General features: G+C 43.6%; 1 protein-coding gene across 1 annotated transcript; it reads left to right on the forward strand.

Moving 5' to 3' along the window:
* Nucleotides 1–6,061: 6,061 nt before the first annotated feature.
* LOC123745772 (uncharacterized) lies at nt 6,062–20,252 on the forward strand. Its single transcript, XM_045726731.2, has 5 exons — nt 6,062–6,191; nt 12,452–13,136; nt 15,994–16,137; nt 16,735–16,914; nt 18,790–20,252. The coding sequence occupies exons 1-5, from the start codon at nt 6,187–6,189 to the stop codon at nt 19,300–19,302; spliced, it is 1,527 nt and encodes a 508-aa protein (XP_045582687.1). The 5' UTR covers nt 6,062–6,186; the 3' UTR covers nt 19,303–20,252.
* The last annotated feature ends 1,098 nt before the right edge of the window (nt 20,253–21,350 follow it).

The raw sequence follows: 21,350 nt of genomic DNA on the forward strand, positions 1-21,350 counted from the left end.
CGCTTTCAGTAATTGGCATATTTTCGGTGTAAAAATTCGGAATTTCAAACTGCGAATACTTGCAGAGAGCCAGAATTTGACTCCAAAATATTGCTCAGGTATCGAATTTGGGTTGTTTGGGATATTTTGAAAACTGCAGGGGGGTTTGGGCAAAATGTGACCCACCGCTGCTCTCAGTAATTGGCATATTTTCGGTATAAAAAGTCAGAATTTCAAACTGCGAATACGTGAAGAGAGACAGAATTTGGCTCCAAAATATGGCTCAGGTATCGAATTTGGGATGTTTGGGTTATTTTGAAAACTGCAGGGGGGTTTGGGCAAAATGTGACCCACCGCCGCTTTCAGTAATTGGCATATTTTTGGTATAAAAATTCGGAATTTCAAACTGCGAATAGGTGCAGAGAGCCAGAATTTGGGTCCAAAATATGTCTGAGGTATCGAATTTGGGATGTTTGGGATATTTTGAAAACTGCAAGGGGGTTTGGGCAAAATGTGACCCACCGCCGCTTTCAGTAATAGGCATATTTTTGGTATAAAAATTCGGAATTTCAAACTGCGAATAGGTGCAGAGAGCCAGAATTTGGGTCCAAAATATGTGTCAGGTGTCGAATTTGGGATGTTTGGGATATTTTGATAACTGCAGGGGGGTTTGGGCAAAATATGACCCACTGCTGCTTTCAGTAATTGGCATATTTTTGGTATAAAAAGTCGGAATTTCAAACTACGAATAGGTGCAGAGAGCCAGAATTTGGGTCCAAAATATTGCTCAGGTATCGAATTTGGGATGTTTGGGATATTTTGAAAACTGCAGGGGGGTTTGGGCAAAATATGACCCACTGCTGCTTTCAGTAATTGGCATATTTTTGTATAAAAAGTCGGAATTTCAAACTACGAATAGGTGCAGAGAGCCAGAATTTGGGTCCAAAATATTGCTCAGGTATCGAATTTGGGATGTTTGGGATATTTTGAAAACTGCAGGGGGGGTTTGGGCAAAATGTGACCCACTACCGCTTTCAGTAATTGGCATATTTTCGGTATAAAATTTCGGAATTTCAAACTGCGAATAGGGGCGGCAGTGGCTGTGTGGATAGCACGCTGCATACGTAATCCGGCCCGTGTTCGATTTCCGGCGCCGGCGAGAAACAAAAATGGGCGGTTTCTTTGACCCTAATGCCCCTGTTACCTAGGAGTAAATAGGTACATGGGAGTTAGCCAGCTGTTACGGGCTGCTTCCTGGGGGTGAGTGTGCGTGAAAAAGAAAATTAGTTAGTAGTTAGTAACAGTTGATTGATTGATAGTTGAGAGCCGGGCCGAAAAATCAGAGCTCAACCCCCGCAAGCACAAATAGGTGAATACTTTCACGCATAGCGGTTTCGTGAAGAAGTTTCGGATTATAATTCTCTATCGTATTTGCTGTTCAGGCTGTGGATGGAGGTGGCTCCTACTTCTTCTCCCTTCAGTGAATTAACTTGCTAACCTCCCTCACTCGTACGAAAAGCCCTATCTCAAATGTGGGCTTTTTATATTTCTGTCTAATTCATTTTCCACTGATCCTATTTTCCTTAAATTGTAAAAGGCTGATTAATAAAGGCTCAACTGATTACGGGTCAGATTCCAGGCTGTAACGGGACCAAAGGCAAGTTGACAGATTTGTTCGTTTTCCGTTGGATCTACGGGAGGAGAGACGAGGTACGACACCGTCGTGGTGCTGGGAGTTGGCAGGTCTTGGTGAGCTTGTGGTGTGTCCTCGGAGCCTGGTGAGCGTCTAGTGCCTCCAGCTCTGCCGGAGGTTACTGCATGATATTTTGGATATTTATATAAAGTAACCAACCTAGAACATGGTTTTATGTTCTACCGAAAGGTTGTGTGGGAGAGAGCAGGCTTATGTAAGCTAATACAGGCTTATGCTTGCTAGTACAAAGTGATGCATGTTTGTACTAAGCTATTTAAACTAACACACGAATTTATAGGATATCATAAGATTACGATAGCCTGGTAACAGCTGAGTTTTAAAGCGTAGAGACCGGATGTATAGATTGAAGCTGGGTAAATTAGGCTATTACAAGGTTATATCAATAATATCAAATTCTGCAGCGTGATTTACATTTATGTAGCTTTATGAGTCAATTGAAATTTTTTAAAGATCTGTAAAATAGAAGGACTTTCTATCTGTCCAAAGCAGGAGGCCAGCCGGTTTGTGTTAGCTTCACCTAACTTTCAAACATGGAGCATGGTGGATATGCGAGTGTCGTAAGCTAATCAGAGGTCGGCCCAAGTGCCAGGCTTTAGGAAATACGGGCATCTATAGTGACCCCCTGTGATTTTCATCAAATTTGAAATAAAATCGGGCACGCGATTCCCTTAAAGTTATTTAGGCTTTCTCCCTCTGTGTTGTGATATTACATTTTGTGAGAAAGTGATGGAGAGAGAGAGAGAGAGGGGGGGGGGAAGAGTGAGGGGAGAGACTGGAAAAGAGAACAGAGATGAAAAGATAGGGCCGGGGAGAAGACGAGACCCCGGGCACCGCCGGGTACCCCATCTGGTATTCACGACATAGAAACATGGATGTCCAGCAAGAAGAAACACATTACGGGCCGGAACGCTCATTCAGACATATATAACTCATTACTGAAATTAAACAAAAAATCAATATACGAAATTACTGAGGGCAATTTAACCACCTTCAACAAGTCTTATCAAAATAATTGCTTATAATTATATCAGTACTTTCAAATACTAATTGAGACTCTTGGATGATTCAGGGAGCTGTTATTGACGAATGATAGGGCAATGATGGTGCAATTATACGGGTGGAGGTGGTGCTGTAATTATAGAGAGGTAGTTATATATATATTTATTACTGTCGTACACCTAATATTCTACACTTGTCTTACCTGTTATTTATTTATATACATGTGTTTCTATAAAATATAATTTATGTCTGTCAGTGTGTCTAAAGAAAGGAGGCCCAGACGCTTGGGACTATAGCTCACCCAACTTTCCAAGATGACACATGGAGGGTAGGTGAGTGTCAAAGCCCAGTGGGGGTCGGCCCCAGTGCCATACTTTAAGAAACATCGGCATCTATATCGACTCCCTGCGATTTTCATGAAGTCTGAAATCGGGTATTAGATTTCCATAGAGGGTATTAGCTCTCAGTGCTTCGTAATATTAATTTTTTGGAGAAAGAGAGAATGGGCAAAAGGCAAAAAAGGGTGCGAGAGGAGGTGACGGAGGAGAGGAGAAAGGTGGAATGGGTGAGAGAAGAGGCAGTGAGAAAGACAGAGGCACGGATAAAGATATATGTAAAGTTATGACTTAATTAGGCTCTCGAGTTGTCAGTTATCAGTAAGAGCGACAAGGTCAAATTCATTTGGATAATGCCATAAAATCAAATCAAATCAAGAACTTTATTCATAAATAGTTGAACATTTGTAATTGGATAACTTTACGTCAAAATCACATCACGTCAATTACATGAGAGAAATTGGGAATAGCAGCACGTAGATATTGTCATTATATATTGTTCAATTTAGATTTAGATTAGAAGCTTTATTTGTCAGTGATTAATACAAAAATCATCACAATTGTGGCTGGAGTGAACAGGTGCCACACACCCATGGTGAACAGGTGCCACACATCCATGGTGAACAGGTGCCACACATCCATGGTGAACAGGTGCCACACACCCATGGTGAACAGGTGCCACACATCCATGGTGAACAGGTGCCACACACCCATGGTGAACAGGTGCCACACACCCATGGTGAACAGGTGCCACACATCCATGGTCAACAGGTGCCACACACCCATGGTGAACAGGTGCCACACACCCATGGTGAACAGGTGCCACACATCCATGGTCAACAGGTGCCACACACCCATGGTGAACAGGTGCCACACACTCATGGTGAACAGGTGCCACACACCCATGGTGAACAGGTGCCACACATCCATGGTGAACAGGTGCCACACACCCATGGTGAACAGGTGCCACACATCCATGGTGAACAGGTGCCACACACTCATGGTGAACAGGTGCCACACATCCATGGTGAACAGGTGCCACACACGCATGGTGAACAGGTGCCACACACCCATGGTGAACAGGTGCCACACACCCATGGTGAACAGGTGCCACACACCCATGGTGAACAGGTGCCACACACCCATGGTGAACAGGTGCCACACACTCATGGTGAACAGGTGCCACACACTCATGGTGAACATGTGCCACACACCCATGGTCAACAGGTGCCACACACCCATGGTCAACAGGTGCCACACACCCATGGTCAACAGGTGCCACACACCCATGGTGAACAGGTGCCACACACCCATGGTGAACAGGTGCCACACACTCATGGTGAACAGGTGCCACACACCCATGGTCAACAGGTGCCACACACCCATGGTCAACAGGTGCCACACACCCATGGTCAACAGGTGTCACACACCCATGGTCAACAGGTGCCACACACCCATGGTCAACAGGTGCCACACACCTATGGTCAACAGGTGCCACACACTCATGGTGAACAGGTGCCACACACCCATGGTGAACAGGTGCCACACACCCATGGTCAACAGGTGCCACACACCCATGGTCAACAGGTGCCACACACTCATGGTGAACAGGTGCCACACACTCATGGTCAACAGGTGCCACACACTCATGGTGAACAGGTGCCATACACTCATGGTCAACAGGTGCCACACACCCATGGTCAACAGGTGCCACACACCCATGGTCAACAGGTGCCACACACCCATGGTCAACAGGTGCCATACACCCATGGTCAACAGGTGCCATACACCCATGGTCAACAGGTGCCACACACCCATGGTCAACAGGTGCCACACACCCATGGTCAACAGGTGCCACACACCCATGGTCAACAGGTGCCACACACTCATGGTCAACAGGTGCCATACACCCATGGTCAACAGGTGCCATACACCCATGGTCAACAGGTGCCACACACCCATGGTCAACAGGTGCCACACACCCATGGTCAACAGGTGCCACACACTCATGGTCAACAGGTGCCACACACCCATGGTCAACAGGTGCCACACACCCATGGTCAACAGGTGCCACACACCCATGGTCAACAGGTGCCACACACTCATGGTCAACAGGTGCCACACACCCATGGTCAACAGGTGCCACACACTCATGGTCAACAGGTGCCACACACCCATGGTCAACAGGTGCCACACACCCATGGTCAACAGGTGCCACACACTCATGGTCAACAGGTGCCACACACTCATGGTCAACAGGTGCCACACACTCATGGTCAACAGGTGCCACACACCATACATATACATAATTCATTCGTATATTATATTTCCTGACAATGAAAATAATATTTACGAGAAAAAGATTGAGTAATCAGTGACAAGTGAATACCTTAAAAAAATAACTTCCTCTGTATACTTAATTGGTGATTCCTTCAGACAAAATGATATCATTCGTTTGTTTGGGTCCTATCATGGGTCTTTGTTTGGAGGATGGGATGGCTGTGGGGTGAGTTGGTCGGGCCTCGGACACTTAGGGAAGTCATGCCTTCGAATCAGAGACTTTATATATTTTACGTTGTTTACCTATGAGTTCTCCTCTGTATCATATTCATGGAGTTTTTATAAATAAAAATTATTATGGTTCTTATCATGTTATTTAGATTCTCGGTGTGTTAATAAGAGTATTACTTGTTTAATTTTTTGCAATTTAGGTTATAAATCAATACAGGAGACAAAGTTCTATGTTAACAAAAAATTAAAATGGTAAAACCCACTCGTGCATACGGGGAGCCAGGCGTGGGGACTTAGGGAGGAGGCCTGATCAGGGCCGCGGGGACCTCGACCCCCGGAATCAACGCAAGGGAACGCAAGGTAAGGGAATAAACCCAAAACCGAATCTAAAAACTGAGCAGAAAGTATACGCGCACTAAACAAGCATCTCTTGAAGAAAATTAGTAACCCTGAGGGAAACAACGCAATTATCGTCGCCGGGTTAACCCCCCTCCCCCCCCTTTCCTTCCCCGATGCACTTGATCGCCACCAGATGGCTGTCCAGCCAACCTGGGTCGCCAGCCAGCCAGCCAGGTCATTCACTTGTCTGGTTCTGTTCTGGGTACACATCCAGGCCATCCCGCCTTCAGCGTCTTCACATCTTCAGACATGTGGTATCTGATCTCACAGCAAAGTTTCCTAACGCGCCAGGACATTACTTTGAATTTTTGTCCCAGTTCCTACTGTAATTTTATATTGCGCCTCCCTCAGTGTTCATTGTTTACATTTGGCTCTGTGTGTAAGGGGTAATCTTCCCTAGTCCACCTAACCCCATCAGTTATTATAGTTTCCTCAGTGTTTTAAGTTTAAATTACTGCACAAATTAGATTGTGTAAGAGGCCAGTTAATGAGTGATCCCTGGCTGTGGGCTCTTGTGGCTCTTACGTGTAACGCCCGTTACTACGGCGACAGATAAAGTATGGTAACTTAATGTGTACTTTTGGTATAGCTTAGGTACAGCAGTTGGTAGTATGGTACGATGGCGCAATGGCAAGTTGACTCTTAAGATGGAGTTTGTGATAAGTTTAGATTTAGTAAAAATCTGGGGAAGAAAACTAAGTTTGGAAACTCTAGTTTGTGGAAGATTACCGGGTAACGTAGTAGCTGGGTGGATCACTAGATCTTCAAGCGTAGGTTAGGCTCGAATATGAAAGAGTTAATGGATATAAATAGGTGGCGCGTTTGAGAAGTTTAAGTTAACTCTGCCGTTAACTTAATTCTTGTGTATCGCATTGTTCCTTGTGGGACAAACTACTCGGGCTCCTGGGCCAAGGGATCGGGACCCATCCCCCTTTATCTTTGAGTCCTGACAGGGATGGAAGTTCGGACTCTTAGCACTAACTAGATTGGACTCTGATCAAACTTTATCTTTGGCTATCTCGACTAGTCTTCCCCTCCCACTTTCTCGGGATAGTCCCACACCCCCAGTGATGACTACCTCATCACCTGATTGATGATAAAGATTAAGCCACCCAAGAGGTGGCACAGGCATGAATAGCCCGTAATAATCACCTGGTGACTCTATTTTTGGTTGAAAACTGCTCCTTCCAGACCCCCTCGTGCTTCTTATTGGGTGGGGGGTGGGGGGGGATCACTGCGTCACCACACTTGACACACGTGAATCCTTCAGATACGTTCCTCGAGCGGTTTTGGCCCTGATAAGTGTCCTAACATTTGTAATTGCCCATACACGGCCTTGATGACTGTAGATGCCAATTTTACTTTCCAACATCCCCGTGTCACTCTAACATGCCGTAACTGGAGATGGTAATAGATTGTCGTGAAGCTATTAGGCTTGGTTCTAAGGTTACCGACCTCGATAATGACGCATTCACTAACATGGTAGTGACCTCGTAGTCGCTAACCTCTTAGAGTAGTTAAGATCACTTCGTTAGGACCCTCCAGTCGGGCCAATTACCAGCAAGAATTATCGAAAAGTGTAGTTAAAGCTAGTTCGTGGTGTCCAGTTTTCTCACCAGTCACGTAATGCTCACTGTTTTGGCGTTCACCACACTTGTTCAGTCTGCCACTGTTTGCAAAAGTACTCTTTTCTCTCTTTCCCCCCCCCCCCCCCTCAAAGTCGGAGCTTTTCTTAAACATGAAGGCTTAAAATATCTGATTTTGTAGACTCCTGTTTTGTCATGTTTTTTTTTTTTATTGTAGATTTGGTATAATTAATACTTTTAGGCTCGTCTCGTAGCTTTTTTTTCAGTTCAAAGACTTGTTTTAATGTCTGCACCTTTTCCATTAAAGATACTTCTTAAGATGAGGGCACCAAACAACCACTACATATTCCAGTTTCTCTTGGGGTCGTGAACAATTTCTCTTAATTTCTCCACCCATGTATTTGAGATTCTGAAGTTGGTCAGGATAACATAGGCTCCTCGGTGTTGTGCATGTAGTCCTCGCGAGACTACTTTTTATTCTGTAACTTCAAACCCTTTTCCCGAAATTTGTATGTGTGGTCTGTTTTGTTCTTCGCATTGTGGCTTTTATTCATGTTCAATTTGCCAGAAGCACCGTTCAAGTCCTTCACACCTCTGCAATGGGTACTGGCTATTTGGGCGTGGTTCCTTGAAGAGATGTCACTGTGCACATCGTTGAAAGTCGTCCACTGCTTGTAACATCGCGATTGTATACGTCTTTCCAGGTGACAAGACTCCTCCATCTTAAAACACAGATTTGTACTATTGCGATGCATTGCTCTACTCCCACAGCCTTGTTCCCTTAAGTTTCAAATCCTTAAATCCTGACTCCTCCACTAACCCCCCCCCCCCTCTACTACAGGATCATAAACCAGCACTTCCACCTTCCTTACCCGGTCTTCTCCTGTCCACCCTATTTGCGCCACTTCACCACCTCCCTCTTCTATCCCCATTGACTTTTACCCTCTATCCAGATTTCTCGGCTCTCCTAAAGTCTGTCCAGATATTCTTCCAGGCCGTATTTGTACCATTTGCTCTAGTTCTCCAGAGGCTGTTGACCCGTACGTGGCTACTGGCACGCTTGTCTTGGTCTTATAAACCAGGTTCTTCTCCCTCCCAGCGGGTAAGATGGCTTCTTTCCTTTTCTGAAATACCACTTCCATCTTTGTTCCTGCATCTCTATCAATGTAGCAGTCGGCTGGCCTAGTTATGGAAGTTCCCATAGTCCTCTATTCTGTGCTACCAGATAGTGCACGCTGCGATCTGTACTCCTTCTGTCACCCCTTCCTCACGGACGCTGTTGGTTCGCCTGTGATCCTGCTAGTCTAGCATCTTTGCTGGACTTGCCTGTGATGCTCCCCCCCCCCCCTCCTTAACTGAACTTGGTCCTGAGCTTTCAAAGTAGCCCATGTCCTTTGCTTCTTTCTTAATTTATCTATGCCTGTTCTAAAATGGAATATACTTTATACCAATTTTAGAGATTGGCTTTTTTCAGTTCACTCTAGGAGCCGGTGCTTGACACTCGTCCTAGACACTTCTGCCGTTACTTTTCTATTCTCCCCATCCAATAAAGCAACTCTATTGCTCTTGATCCGGAATATTCCTTTTACTCCAGTCTTGTCAGCTGTTTAAATTCCTCTGCTGACTATCTTTGTAAACACTGCTGTTTGCTATACCTCCAGTGATGCATGGAAGTGCGTCCCAGATGACATTAGGATTACCTGGGCTGTACAACACTTATGCTTTCGGTAGGAGTGCAGTGACCTGTAGGGCCATCCATACAGCTAAGCAAGAGTTTGAAGTAGTCATCCATTAAGATTGACACCACCCTCCCTCAAATCTGGAAGAAAATGCCAATGTTTTAGGAAAATTTAACATCGCCCATATGTGGTTGTCGTGTAAATCTGGTGTTGGTTGTACAACTCGTCCTCTTAAAAATAACTTGGCTTTTCGCTCGTATGCGCACTATGAAAAAAAATGGACGTAATTTGAAATGAAGTCTGCTCACGAAAGTGATGTACTGTCCGGTTTTCAGTCTTCAGACTTGCTCAGTTAGGTTAGGAAACTTTCAATTAACGGTTCTCATGACGTATTGAAACATTTTATAATTTCTTCCCTCCTAACCTACCCAAAAAAACTCGCTACTTGCTGTTGTAGAAAAAAACTTGCTGTTGTAGAAAAAATATCCCCAAATGTTAGTTTTTTCATTCTCGTATTACGTAAATTTTCGACCGTACAGGCAAACGGCCAAATTAAAGAATTTGTACGTAAAATTCGGGTTGATCGCTTGCACTTCTCGGCCATTCTCTACGGTACTAATTTTCCTCCTGCCTTGCTTGCTAGAAAGTCCCTTAATATCATTCTTTACTGTCTCTCATACAGCGCCTACATAACTATATTGTTGGCAACCAGAGCTTGCCGTGTCCCTTTGCATTTCTACGGCGGCGGGCTGTTAAGATAGATGCTTCATCCTCAATGTGCCATTAAGTAGTTGCTAAAAATTTATAACTGTATTTGAGAGGGATCAGTCCCAGAGAAGACTTGAGGCCTTTCCCCCTCCCCCTCCCAATTAGGAATCTGTACTAAGGGATTTGACTAATTTCAGTCTGAAGAAACCCTCTTGAGGCATGGTTAGTTACTTTATGAATCCTGAAACACCATCGCTACCGGCCCCCCCTTTTTTTTCCACCCTTAATTTGCCTTTGGAAAGTGTTGCAGTACGACTGATATCTTGGACTTAGAGCTCTACATTCATACTGCATTTGCTGCGTATTCCTCCATTCGTTTTGACCTGGAAATGCTATGTATTATCCCAACTACATTAATTTTGTCTGACAAGCTCTTCCTTTTAATATTTATTCTTTAATTTAAAGTAACTTGGTGCCAGTTTCTTAGATTCTTAAACAATATGACGGAGTACACGAAGGTAGTGTTTTGAGCACTATTTTTTTCCTGGTTGCCTTAAATATTTCCTTCCTCCTTCCCTTTTTCATTTTCTATCACTTTAAAATTAAAAAAAATTGATTTTGTCGGACAAGCGGCTAATGTCATGTTGATCTTTGTCGTGGTGACGATGCCTTGCTTACACCTGCTCCAGATTGCGACCGACTGTCCTTGGCAGTCGGTCGTTGCTAAAGTTCTTTAATATTAACTTGTACAATAACTTCTCGGAGCGGGTCGTTCTTCGTCCCATATTGTTGCTCTGGTAATACTTTGTAGTTTTAATGTTTGCAATTAACAAAGATTCGGCTGAACTTATGGGATTTGTCTTTGACACAAGTTTGTCTTGGTCGCCAAATTTCTCTCGCCTCGTAGTTCCATTCTGAAGGGCCCTTATTTAAGTCTGGGCCATACTTCCTTGTGGAGAGGGAGGGGGGGGGGAAGAGTCTGGTAGTGCACACGGGTATTTTCTCTTTTGCTACTTAACTAGATTATGGCTGCCCCCGCCTATTTTATTCTGCTTGCCTTTGATCGTTCGTCTTGTTCATACACTGCTCCATACTAGGTTACGCCTCTGCTTCGGTAATGTTCGTTAGTTTCCTTCCTTGCCCCTCTTTAAAACCTGGCATCTCTTCAAAGATTGTCGTGGTCATCACTCTCCTGTATCTCACACGGTGCCTTGCATCGCCCCACTCACAAATGCAGTGTTTAGTCACCCTCGAGCAGTTCCCTTTCGCCGCCTTTAGTTTTCTAAAAGGATATTCCACTAGTAAGATTCATATATGCAGTTATAGATTGTCGGTCAAACTTTGCCCCCGTGTCGGTTTCACTTCGAAAATTGAGGCCTTGACCCACCCCTCTTGCTGTTGTGAAACTCTTGGAGCAATTTTATTCGCTACATTCCCCTCTTCAGGTGGGTCCAAGTCTACCAATGGTGTTGGCTACTAGTCTTTCCTGACCACACAAGAGCTGCCGACCGCCAGAAACAAACTTCTTCAGAGCACAATTTTATGCTCTAAAACTGCCTTTCCTACATCAGTAACTTTTGTTGTCGTAGATGCATGCAAAACCTTTATGGCTATGGAGTCTCTTAACTCTACGAATCCTTTTAAAGTAGAAATCGAATATAGGCCATTTTCATATCTAGCAGATTTAAGACTGAAGATTTGCTTGGTTCCCAGTCGCATTGGTGTTACCTTAAACGAACGTGCGGATATTGCTGTTCAGGAGCCAATAGACGCTTTTCATACTAAAACTGCATTCCTAATTCAGATTTAGACCAGTCATTCCTCTATCCACGACCATTGGCGGGTTATTAGCATGGTGTTAAGGGTAACAAACTCTGCCCTCTTAAATGTAACCTTTTCCATTGGCAGTCGTCACTGTAATAGGTGATGGAAAAAATTAAATGACGTCTAATGGAACGCTGCTCTGCTCATTGTCCGAACTGCATTGTCCCGTTTACAACCATGCACCTCCTTGTGGAATGTCCAGACTTTAAAGCCTAATCTTGTTATCTTGTGTCCTTCAAGGTAACTTCATAAGAGCCTCCTCGTTGAATCTGATGCCTCTAATATCGCTCGCATTGTTCCTTTGTTCTCGTATTGACATCCTCGGTAATTTTTGGCGCCTTGTGACTATCCAGCAACACTGATGGTGCTACATAGTCTTCCCAGCTAGTGCCGCCTTTTGATTACTTTTTGCCATATTTACACAAACTTGCCCATCCTGGTTGTTTTAAGATTAAAATAGACATTATAGAGTAGTCTAATTCGGGTCTCCAGTGGTACAAAATGTCTTTTGGTTTCCACAGCCACTTGGACCCTAGTTAAAGTCCTTTATAACAATGTTCCACGCATAGTTTTTAGCAAAGTTCAATATTGGTACTTTTCTCTAATTTTTTTTATATCGGATCTGGATAGGAATAAGAATAGAAATACTTGAACAGATTGCATTATAAATTAATACTGATGCTTTAGGGAAGTAACAATTTTTTCTCCATTGGACAGCGTTTGTAATATTTGTAAAGCCAATTACGATGGAACTCTACGAAGGCCGTGTAGTCTGCCTTGTGGTCATACAGTCTGCTCGCAGTGTACTAAAGATGCTGTACAGAATGCTCTGCTCGTCTGCCCGAGCTGCAATACTGAGCACAGTGCCACAGCTGATGCTCACTTCCCAATTAGCTACGGTATGGAGGCCTTGATGAGGAAACTCGAAGGTGTTAGGCAGTTGTCAGTGGCACCAGGATCTGCTGCACCTAAAGAGCACTCTATAAAAGTCAGCAAAACGCTACAGTCGCTGGTGGAGCAGCACAAGAGCATCATCAACTCTCTCATAACTGGCTGTGAAAAAGTACTCTCTAATTTGGGAGAGTACCAGGTCAAGCTGAGTGACTGGGAGAGTAAACACGACAAAGTTGAGGACGGACTCGTTGGTGTGGTGGAGCTGAACAAGGCGGCAGTGAGTCTGCTGGACCAGGAGATTAAAAGTGTGGCAGATATGGCAAAAGTAGGAGGAGAAATAAAGCGGCAGCTACAAGAGTTGCTAGTGTGCCTAGACACCCCAGAGGCTGCACATGAGGTATACGTGATCATCGACGACGTTGATAAATCTAGTATAAAGCTGGAAGATTGGCTGGAGAAGTGCGAGGAACTCTTCCCGGACACAAACACTGTCCACACCTCAATTAAGGTATGTTGCTGATCAGTCCTGCCACTGACCTGCCTATTGGTCCTTACTGAAGTTTCACTTAAGAGTTAATACTTTTAGAATATCGGTAAGATTCGGTACTTATTTTTCATGTCTGCCATCACTCTGATCCCTGTCCTTCAGGACCTTGAGTGATGGATCGATATTCTAAAAGTTTAAGTTTTCGAATTCTATATATTTATAAGATTGAATTTATTAGACTTTGCTTAAATTCTTGAGGTCGGTAGTAATTCAAACTCAAAAATCTGAAATCGTGGATTAGAATCCCGGGAGGGACCCCAGAAATGGTTGGGCACATTTTTATATTGCCTCTTTGCCTAACAGTAAGTTGGGGAAACTGGTGAGGTAAGGTTCTAGAGGGTCAGTAGTTTGACATTGTTGGGGGGAATGCCCCTAGATAAAAGCAGTGTGGTTGTGTATACAAAGTGCCTGTTCCAACAAAATTAAATGGATATCATTTAATCTTAAGTTATTTAGAAATGTATTGGTGTCTTGTGCCTATTTCAGCACAAGAGTGCGTGCTGTAGCCAGGCAGGTGGAGTGTTGCTCACTACAGAACTGTAGTGCATGTACATAATGATTCCGTAACGAAGTGTTGGACGAGCTTCACTTGTCCCGCGTAGTCTCGTCGTGAGACGTTTTGAAGCTCTTGTCAGTTCTTGTGGTGCGCGGCCCCCCCCCCCCCATTCCTGCCCCAGCGCTTCCCTATTGTCCTTGGTACAGCCATTCCTCCTAAAATAAAAGTAAGTTTAGTAACTATGTAGATCGTGCAGAGGGACGTGATGGACCAATAGACATTTTCATTACTTAATTTGGACAAACCGGGAGTTTCCTATTTGTTGCTAATGAAGTCTAACCATCGTAGATCTAAAATGCTTAGAGGCAAAATGTAGTACCCAGGTGCTATACTAGGCCTAAGAATGTTTTAGCATTTTCTAGACTCTTATAAAAGTAAATAGTACAAACTTCTAATTCCTATTTGTTCATGTAAATATTTTTACGATCATCCATACTTACAATGAACCATTTTTTCCAGAGGATGGGTTGTAATAATCCATTGTTAGGACAGGCAGCCAGTGTGTATACAGGTTGAACTTGTATGGCATTCCTCCCAGGTCGAACTAATGACCCCAGGATTCAACCCCACAATAAATTGCATAACTCCTTGGTAGCTATTTAATGTTAGGTGAACAGGGACAAGGTGATTGGAAAGGGGCCCAACCATTTTTTCTGCCCGGGATTTGAACTCTGAATTCCTGATCGAGAATCTTGAAGAAATCAGTGTACTACCAGTGAAGTCGGTTTGGGATACGAACAATGACTATTTAAATTCTAGTTGGGGACTATTTTCTCTTCTCGCGCGTCTATTGGTGGCAGAGATCTGATTGCCATTATGTTATCTGATAGTTGTCCCATGAGACGGTCTCCCTCGTGATGGCTTTCAGCTCCTAAAGATTAGTCACTCTACACTCTTCCCCTTCCAGTCTGTTACCCATTGTGTAGTGTTCCCTTCGTGACGGTTTTTCTTCCCTCTGCCAATGGAATAACTCCTAAATTTTACCTTGGTTCTTTGATTTTGGCCTTCGTACTTGGCCTTGCATTTTTTAGAATATCTTCCTGCTCGATGACAATCATACGTTCTCTTGGTTCTGTGAGTACTGATAGAATCCTAACGCACAACGATATTCCCGTATTGAGTGATACAGGCGCCAGCTACGGTGCCCGGGGCCCATTCCAGGATGTCCACTACCAGGTCTCGCATCTCGGGCGTCCTGTCCTCCTGATCACCCGTTCTGGGGGAAAAGTTTAAAGTTTCTTCCCCCAAAGATTCCTAAAGTTCTGCCCCCTTTGCACTCTGGCTCTTTTGTAGCTTGTAGTGTGTGCATGAAAGTTAGCTTATTGAAACCATAAAATAAATCTCTTGTATAATTAAAAGTATTTTAGGGTATTTCTACCCTGCGATGTGATGTGTGCATGCTTCCTCCTCCCAGCTCTTGCCTGTTGCACCTGTTGTATACCCTATTGTATGGTTCCTGAATCCCTGATTTTATCCCCTTTGGCCTGATCTCTTGATAAACCCTTAATTTCACTCTCGGCCTTTTGGACTGGACGGTAGAGCGACGGTCTCGCTTATTGCATGTCTGCGTTTAATTCACGACCATTTAAGTGCTTTCATGAGCACCATTCCTTATCTCCGTCTTGACCCGATCCTCGTCCTCTTTAAGTGCTTTATGGCCGTAATGACCTGGTACGTTCTGATTACCTTATCCCTAACTATTGTTTTAGTGGAATTAAGGCAAAGATAAATCTAGCATAAATTTCAATCTTATAAATGGTAGTGCACCTGTACAATACATACAACATACAGGCTATAATGATAGTCTGTAAGGGTTCAGTTGTACAGGATCTAAAGGTTCCCTATATTTAAAGTATCGCTGACAAATGATAGAGTATGAGGAAGTAGTGTTGGATCCTCTTAAGCTTCAACCAGTTACTTTTAATTTTTGTTAAGCTCGCGGTCTCCTTGGTTTCTCACTGGCCAGAGCTTTGTCGTCCTAACTTTCTAAAGTTTTCTTGACATAATTTTAATGACCCGAATTACAAAGTTAGGAATGTGATTTTAAATGGTAGTGTAGAAGCAGAGAATGGTTTTCTGGCATATATTTACTAGGTTTATAATGTTTTGCCTCTACTTAAAACTAACCTAATGTGCAAGTTTGTCTTCACTATTTACTACCAATTTATAAAAGTTTACGTTGTTTTTTTTAAGATATTTGAAGTATTTATATTGCACTGTCGATATGCATAACGTTGCACTACTCGATATTGATATTGGCAGATGCAAGAGACCTTAAAGCATTCCCTGAAGGTGACCTCTGAGATGGAAGCCTCCGTACCCCCCGTCAGCCTGTATGACTTCACCTCCAGCATTCTAACTAGAGTTCAGGAAATTAATGATGACATCTTTGGAACACTGTTAACTGTAAGTGTGAGCTATATTTAATCTTGTGTAACTTTCACCAATATTCCTAATTTTTATTTTTTACCAATGTCACCGTCGACTATGTTGGTAGATGTTCAATTGTTCTGGCATTTTTAGGCAGAAAATCTTTTTCTGGTAGAGCTTCCTTAATTAAAAGGCGGTTATCCTCCCCAGCACCTTTGCTCCCTCAATAGGTTCTAAAGATTAAAGAGCACCTATGAGATCAAAGCCAGTCTAGTCATTAAAGAAAAAGTAAAATACATGGGCACCACAGTACCGCAAAAACACGAGTAACTCAACAACGTATGATTGAAACATTTGCAACTATGTAATTGTCTAGGTCTAAATGGTAGTTAGCAGCACTCTCTCGCCAAACCCCCGAGATGGCAGCCCTGGCAACCCGTCATTGTGACGTATAGCAGCATAATGATGATGAGGCTGACAATACACGGGACAAATTACGGCTGACACTTCTAAGACAAATCAAGGGCGTGACATGACCACACGTGTTCAGATATTTTGTGACGATAGGATTGATATCGTCTATAAATTGACTTGACAATGTTCACGGGTAATAATGCAGCCGACTATCCACAGGTCGAGCATCTTCAAAATTTCAGCCAGCCTATCCAGAGGCTGGTGGAGGCTGGCCGGGTCTTCGCTGTCAAGCAATTTCATGACGGAATTTACTATGCAAGGATAACATTACAAGAGGGAAGAATGTACCTTCATGCACTCGACAAGCAGACTCTGCCCGCCTATGCTGCTACAGTCAAGGTAACTTTTATTATACATTCCATCTTAAGCAGGATAAAATATTTTATGGGATAGTAGCATTCAAGCTTGAGCAGTGATTACCATCGGTATGTTGGGGAAATGTCACCAGGTGTGAGACTACCAGGATCTGCCGGGAGCCAAGATACCGCTGTCACTGGGTTTATTTAATACTGGCCTTCACTTGTGACATGTTGAGTTTTAGGCAGCATCCGCTAGTGGGGGGGGTGGGGGGATCCAATTTTGGCAGGTTTGGTGTAGGTGCCCTGAAAATAGTGTTGGTGGGGGGGGGGGGTTGACTAGCCGCCCTCCCCGAACTTGCTTCATTTTTTCCCAACCCGTCCTCGACTCTAGTCCATTACATCCAGCGGTCCACCCCACAGATGCATTCATAAATTTTTACATGCTGTTCATTCAAAACGGGAATTTTCTCAAATATAAATAAATATTATAGTATATTGTGCATATATAGGTTAGGTTGGGTGTTTAGGTTCTGTTGGCGATTATTTGTATTTGTAGTACGTGGGTGAATCATTTATAGCGTTGTGGCTGGAACAAAATTCGTCAGTGAAGCACTTGTTCCGGAAGTGTTCAAACGAAATCGGTTGAGTCGTGTGTAATGCACGCTATACTAAAGGTCATGAATTCCATTTCAATGTTTCAGATTATATTGATAAATTTTATTTTCATAGATTTCGACTTATTTTTTTATTGAATTATTTTGACTTTGTTGGAATTGAGCTGTGTTTACCATACCGTTCATTTCGTGAGTATAGTTAATTTTTAAATTTTTAATTTTCATATGTTTTAACTTGTTCTTATCTGATGTTCCCATCACTGAAATATATGGGGATGACGAAAGATTGTGGGGGGGGGGGGGACAAAGGGAGGGGGGAAGGGACGGGAGTTTGGGATGGTGGGGGACGAGGAAGGGAGAATGGGAGAAGACAAAGGGACAGGGGAGTTGGACATAGTGGGAAGGAAAAGGGGATGGTGGCGTGGGGAATGGTTGGGAGGCCAAGGAGACGGGTGGGGAGGACTGGGGGACAAGGATAGCTGCTGAGCCACAGTAACGCGTGGCCGGGTACCGCTAGTAACTAAATAAAAATAAATCTATCTATGAAAATTCAATTTATCAATGCAATCGGAAACGGTGAAATTGAATAAAAACATTTAGTATAGCATGTGTTGCTCTTGCGAGCAACAGATGGCGCTGTTTTAAAAATTGGTTTTCACCTGTAGCAGGTATTTTATCTAGTAGGTATATAAAAGCACGAGAGTATTCGAATGGCACGTTGTCAAAATTTCAATGCAATCGGTGAAGAACTTCTGGAGATTACAGCGTGTTGAGCTTACGTCCAACAGATGGCGTTTTAAGTTTTCCTGTCACAGGTGAGGCATGTATATAGTGTGTGATATAAAAACGCGCGCCTATTCGAATGCAATGTTTACATTTCAAAGCAATCGGTAACGAGGTTTCGAAGATTTCACTCGCGTGAAAAAGTTTTTCAAAAAAGCATGTTTTTTCCCCATCACAGACGTGGCATCTATACAATATGTATATAAAAATCCGCTCGGATACGAATGGAACGTAGTGTGGAAAATTTCATAGCAATCGGTGAAGAACTTTCGGAGATTAGCGATTTTGAACAAACGAACATATCCATTTTTATTTAGATATAATTATTCCACTTTTCTTGGTCATTATAAAGTCGTGAAGGTCCTGGCGAGATTTCTTAAGGATTGTTACCAGAGCTTAATCTCTGCTACCAAGTGTCACACCAGGTAGTCTTTTTTTATTAACATTCAAAACTTTATTTGTAGTTAGGTTGGATAATGGCATGTAATTTTGTTTTACTAATTTAATTTTGTATGCAGTACACAGACGTTGTAGAGATGCTGGACTACACCTCCCTCCAGGCGTTTCTCTACCTTGGACGCGAGAGATCTACAATGGAACAGATAGTCATATGCTTGAGTCGTGACACTGCACTGGGCAGACACTTCATAATGCTGTGTACTGGTGAGCTGGGCAAGTCTTACTTGAACACGCACATTCATCAAGTTGGGTACTCGCCAGAACACGGAGAGTATATGGTGTTTGGCGAAGAAGAGAAGTTCTTCAGTGATTTACACACGCCACGACCTGCCGTGAAGGGCGTGTATGGGACGACTCGCATGGCGGGGGCTGTTTACGCGTGGAAATGGCCGGACATTGGAAACTGTATGCAGTTCGGCGTCTCGCTTACTAACTGTGCAATTCCTAAAAGTCCTTCAGCAGATGTGTTTGGTGAGGTGGGGCAAGGTCTGGATGTGTTGAGGGTGGTAGCTAATACTAATGACTACCTCCACGAGATGGTGCTAGACTGTGGAATTGTGCTGCCATTTTAGGTTGCCGTACTGCCATCCCAATTGTCAGCATTGCCATTACAATGCTACATCCTTGTTTGTAACAATTAACCCTTTGAATGCCACGTAAGAATGAAAGTTAAATTTGCATGCAAAAAATGGAAAAAATAATAAAATATAAAATGAACAGATTTTTTTTGTTCAGTTTGGGGCTTCACAAAGTAATACTTTGTAGTTTCAATCCAGTTTACACACTGAAATAACGTAGCAACTGGATTTATAAAATTCAAAAATTATTTAGTACAGTGTATAGACCTACACTGTAATATACGCCTATGCAGAAGAGCTCAAAAGATGGCTCTGGCAAATAGCTTCTTTGCTACAGCTGTGAAGTATTGTCTGCCAGAAATATTCAAACTCTTGCAGGAAACTCCAAAATTGCGATATTGTTCTTTCGTGGGGTCCGGATTAGTTGTATTGCATCCATGTTTGTGTATTTTATATTTATTTAAGGAAAGTGTTAAGTCTATCCCAGGGATAAGTGTATGGTGATAGCGTTAACTGTTAAAGCGTTGTCATAATCTATTTCACGGGCTATTCATGCCCGTGCCAGCTCTTGGGATAGCTTAAACTTGAAAAATATCTCTTGTATAATAATTATTAACGCCATATCACCAGCCTTTACTGTCTTATCACCACCACACCTTTCTCACCATAACGGATGTCAACTTCAGTGACGTCCTCGTTAATTATCAGCTGTTGGTCACACATCACCCTCGCATCTGCTTTACAGCTGTTCCTGTAAGCCCTTGCATGCATTCCTGCCTTTGAATCACTGCCATTCACTCCCATAACTACCCTCGCTGTCGATCAGGTCCCACAACTGGGCAAGTGACCGTACCGAGCAATAAACATTGTCCCTTTATGACCTCTATGGCTAACTTGTATTATGTATTTTACACTATAAAATAATATAATAATAATAATAATAATTTGAATGTTATTATCCAAGATGTTAACTGTGGTTTATATTAAATGTTGAATACTAGATCAATTGGTGAGCCATCTGGTACTTTGACTGCACCTCCCCCCCCCCCCCCTCTCCTCAGTCTAGCCCGTAGTCGCCGTGATGGGGAGGGGGGGGGGGGACTGCTGGAGTGATGTATCACAAAGATGCCATTTCACGTTGCCTGGAGCCCTGTGCTTGGCGGCAGGGACACTGTCATGGTGGCCTGGTATTTGGTCGGACCTCCAAAATCCAACCCCGGAATATCAGGCCAGGACAAATTTGATATAACCGGAACAAGAGCAGCAAATTTCTGAACATGAGCCCAGAGGTAGATTGCAGACTTGCTGGACTCGGCACTGCAGACACCCTGGCGAAATCCAAACCCTGGAACACAGAATCAAGGAAACGGGATAGACTCGAAGTGTCGGACAGTCGGTGGCACACGGACAGTGGTGATGAGAGCTGCACATAGACAAATTGATGCTTCCCCAAGCAGCAACAATAACCAAACAAACCCTCTGGAAGCCCACCAGCTTTATCCTTTAGCAAAGTGTAGACGGTTGAAAATTAACAAATCGCCCAGCAGGACCAAGAGCAGAACCCATATCACCGGAGAAGAGCATGGAAATTAGATGGCTGGAGGTAAGAACAAACAAAAAGGCCACCTTGGAAAAAGTTGCCCCCTTGGTTCGGGATTTATGAAAACAGCAAGAAGACATAAAGGCCATGGTAGAGCAAACGATTACTCTGGAGGACGACGAGTAGGCCAGAGGTGGGGGCCCCTCCCTGTCCAGCTCGTTGCTGCCGTGAGGGGGCTTGGTGGGCGGCTGCGGGGGGAGTGATGCTCCTTGAAGTGATCCCCTGTCCTTTTGTAGCCTTGTGCTCCTGCTGTCTTCGCAAGTTTTGCTGGACGCCTTTTACTTGTTTCGTTTTTCTCTCCCCTCTTCTCCTTTCTCATTGTCATTCTTCGCAGACCTTTTGCTTGTTTTGATTCTTCTTTTGGCCTTCTTTTATTTTGATGTTGGGTGTTTGGGGAGGCATACTCTTGCACCCGTAGAACTGTAGTACCCAACGTCTCGAA

The sequence above is a fragment of the Procambarus clarkii genome, chromosome 10, assembly GCF_040958095.1.
Source record: "Procambarus clarkii isolate CNS0578487 chromosome 10, FALCON_Pclarkii_2.0, whole genome shotgun sequence".
Lineage (NCBI taxonomy): Eukaryota > Metazoa > Arthropoda > Malacostraca > Decapoda > Cambaridae > Procambarus > Procambarus clarkii.

Excerpts from the sequence above, each read along its gene's own strand:
- LOC123745772 (XM_045726731.2), top strand. Across the intron at positions 13,137-15,993 it reads CTGTCCACACCTCAATTAAG|ATGCAAGAGACCTTAAAGCA; the intron begins GTATGTTGCTGA and ends TGATATTGGCAG. Across the intron at positions 16,915-18,789 it reads CCTATGCTGCTACAGTCAAG|TACACAGACGTTGTAGAGAT; the intron begins GTAACTTTTATT and ends TTTTGTATGCAG.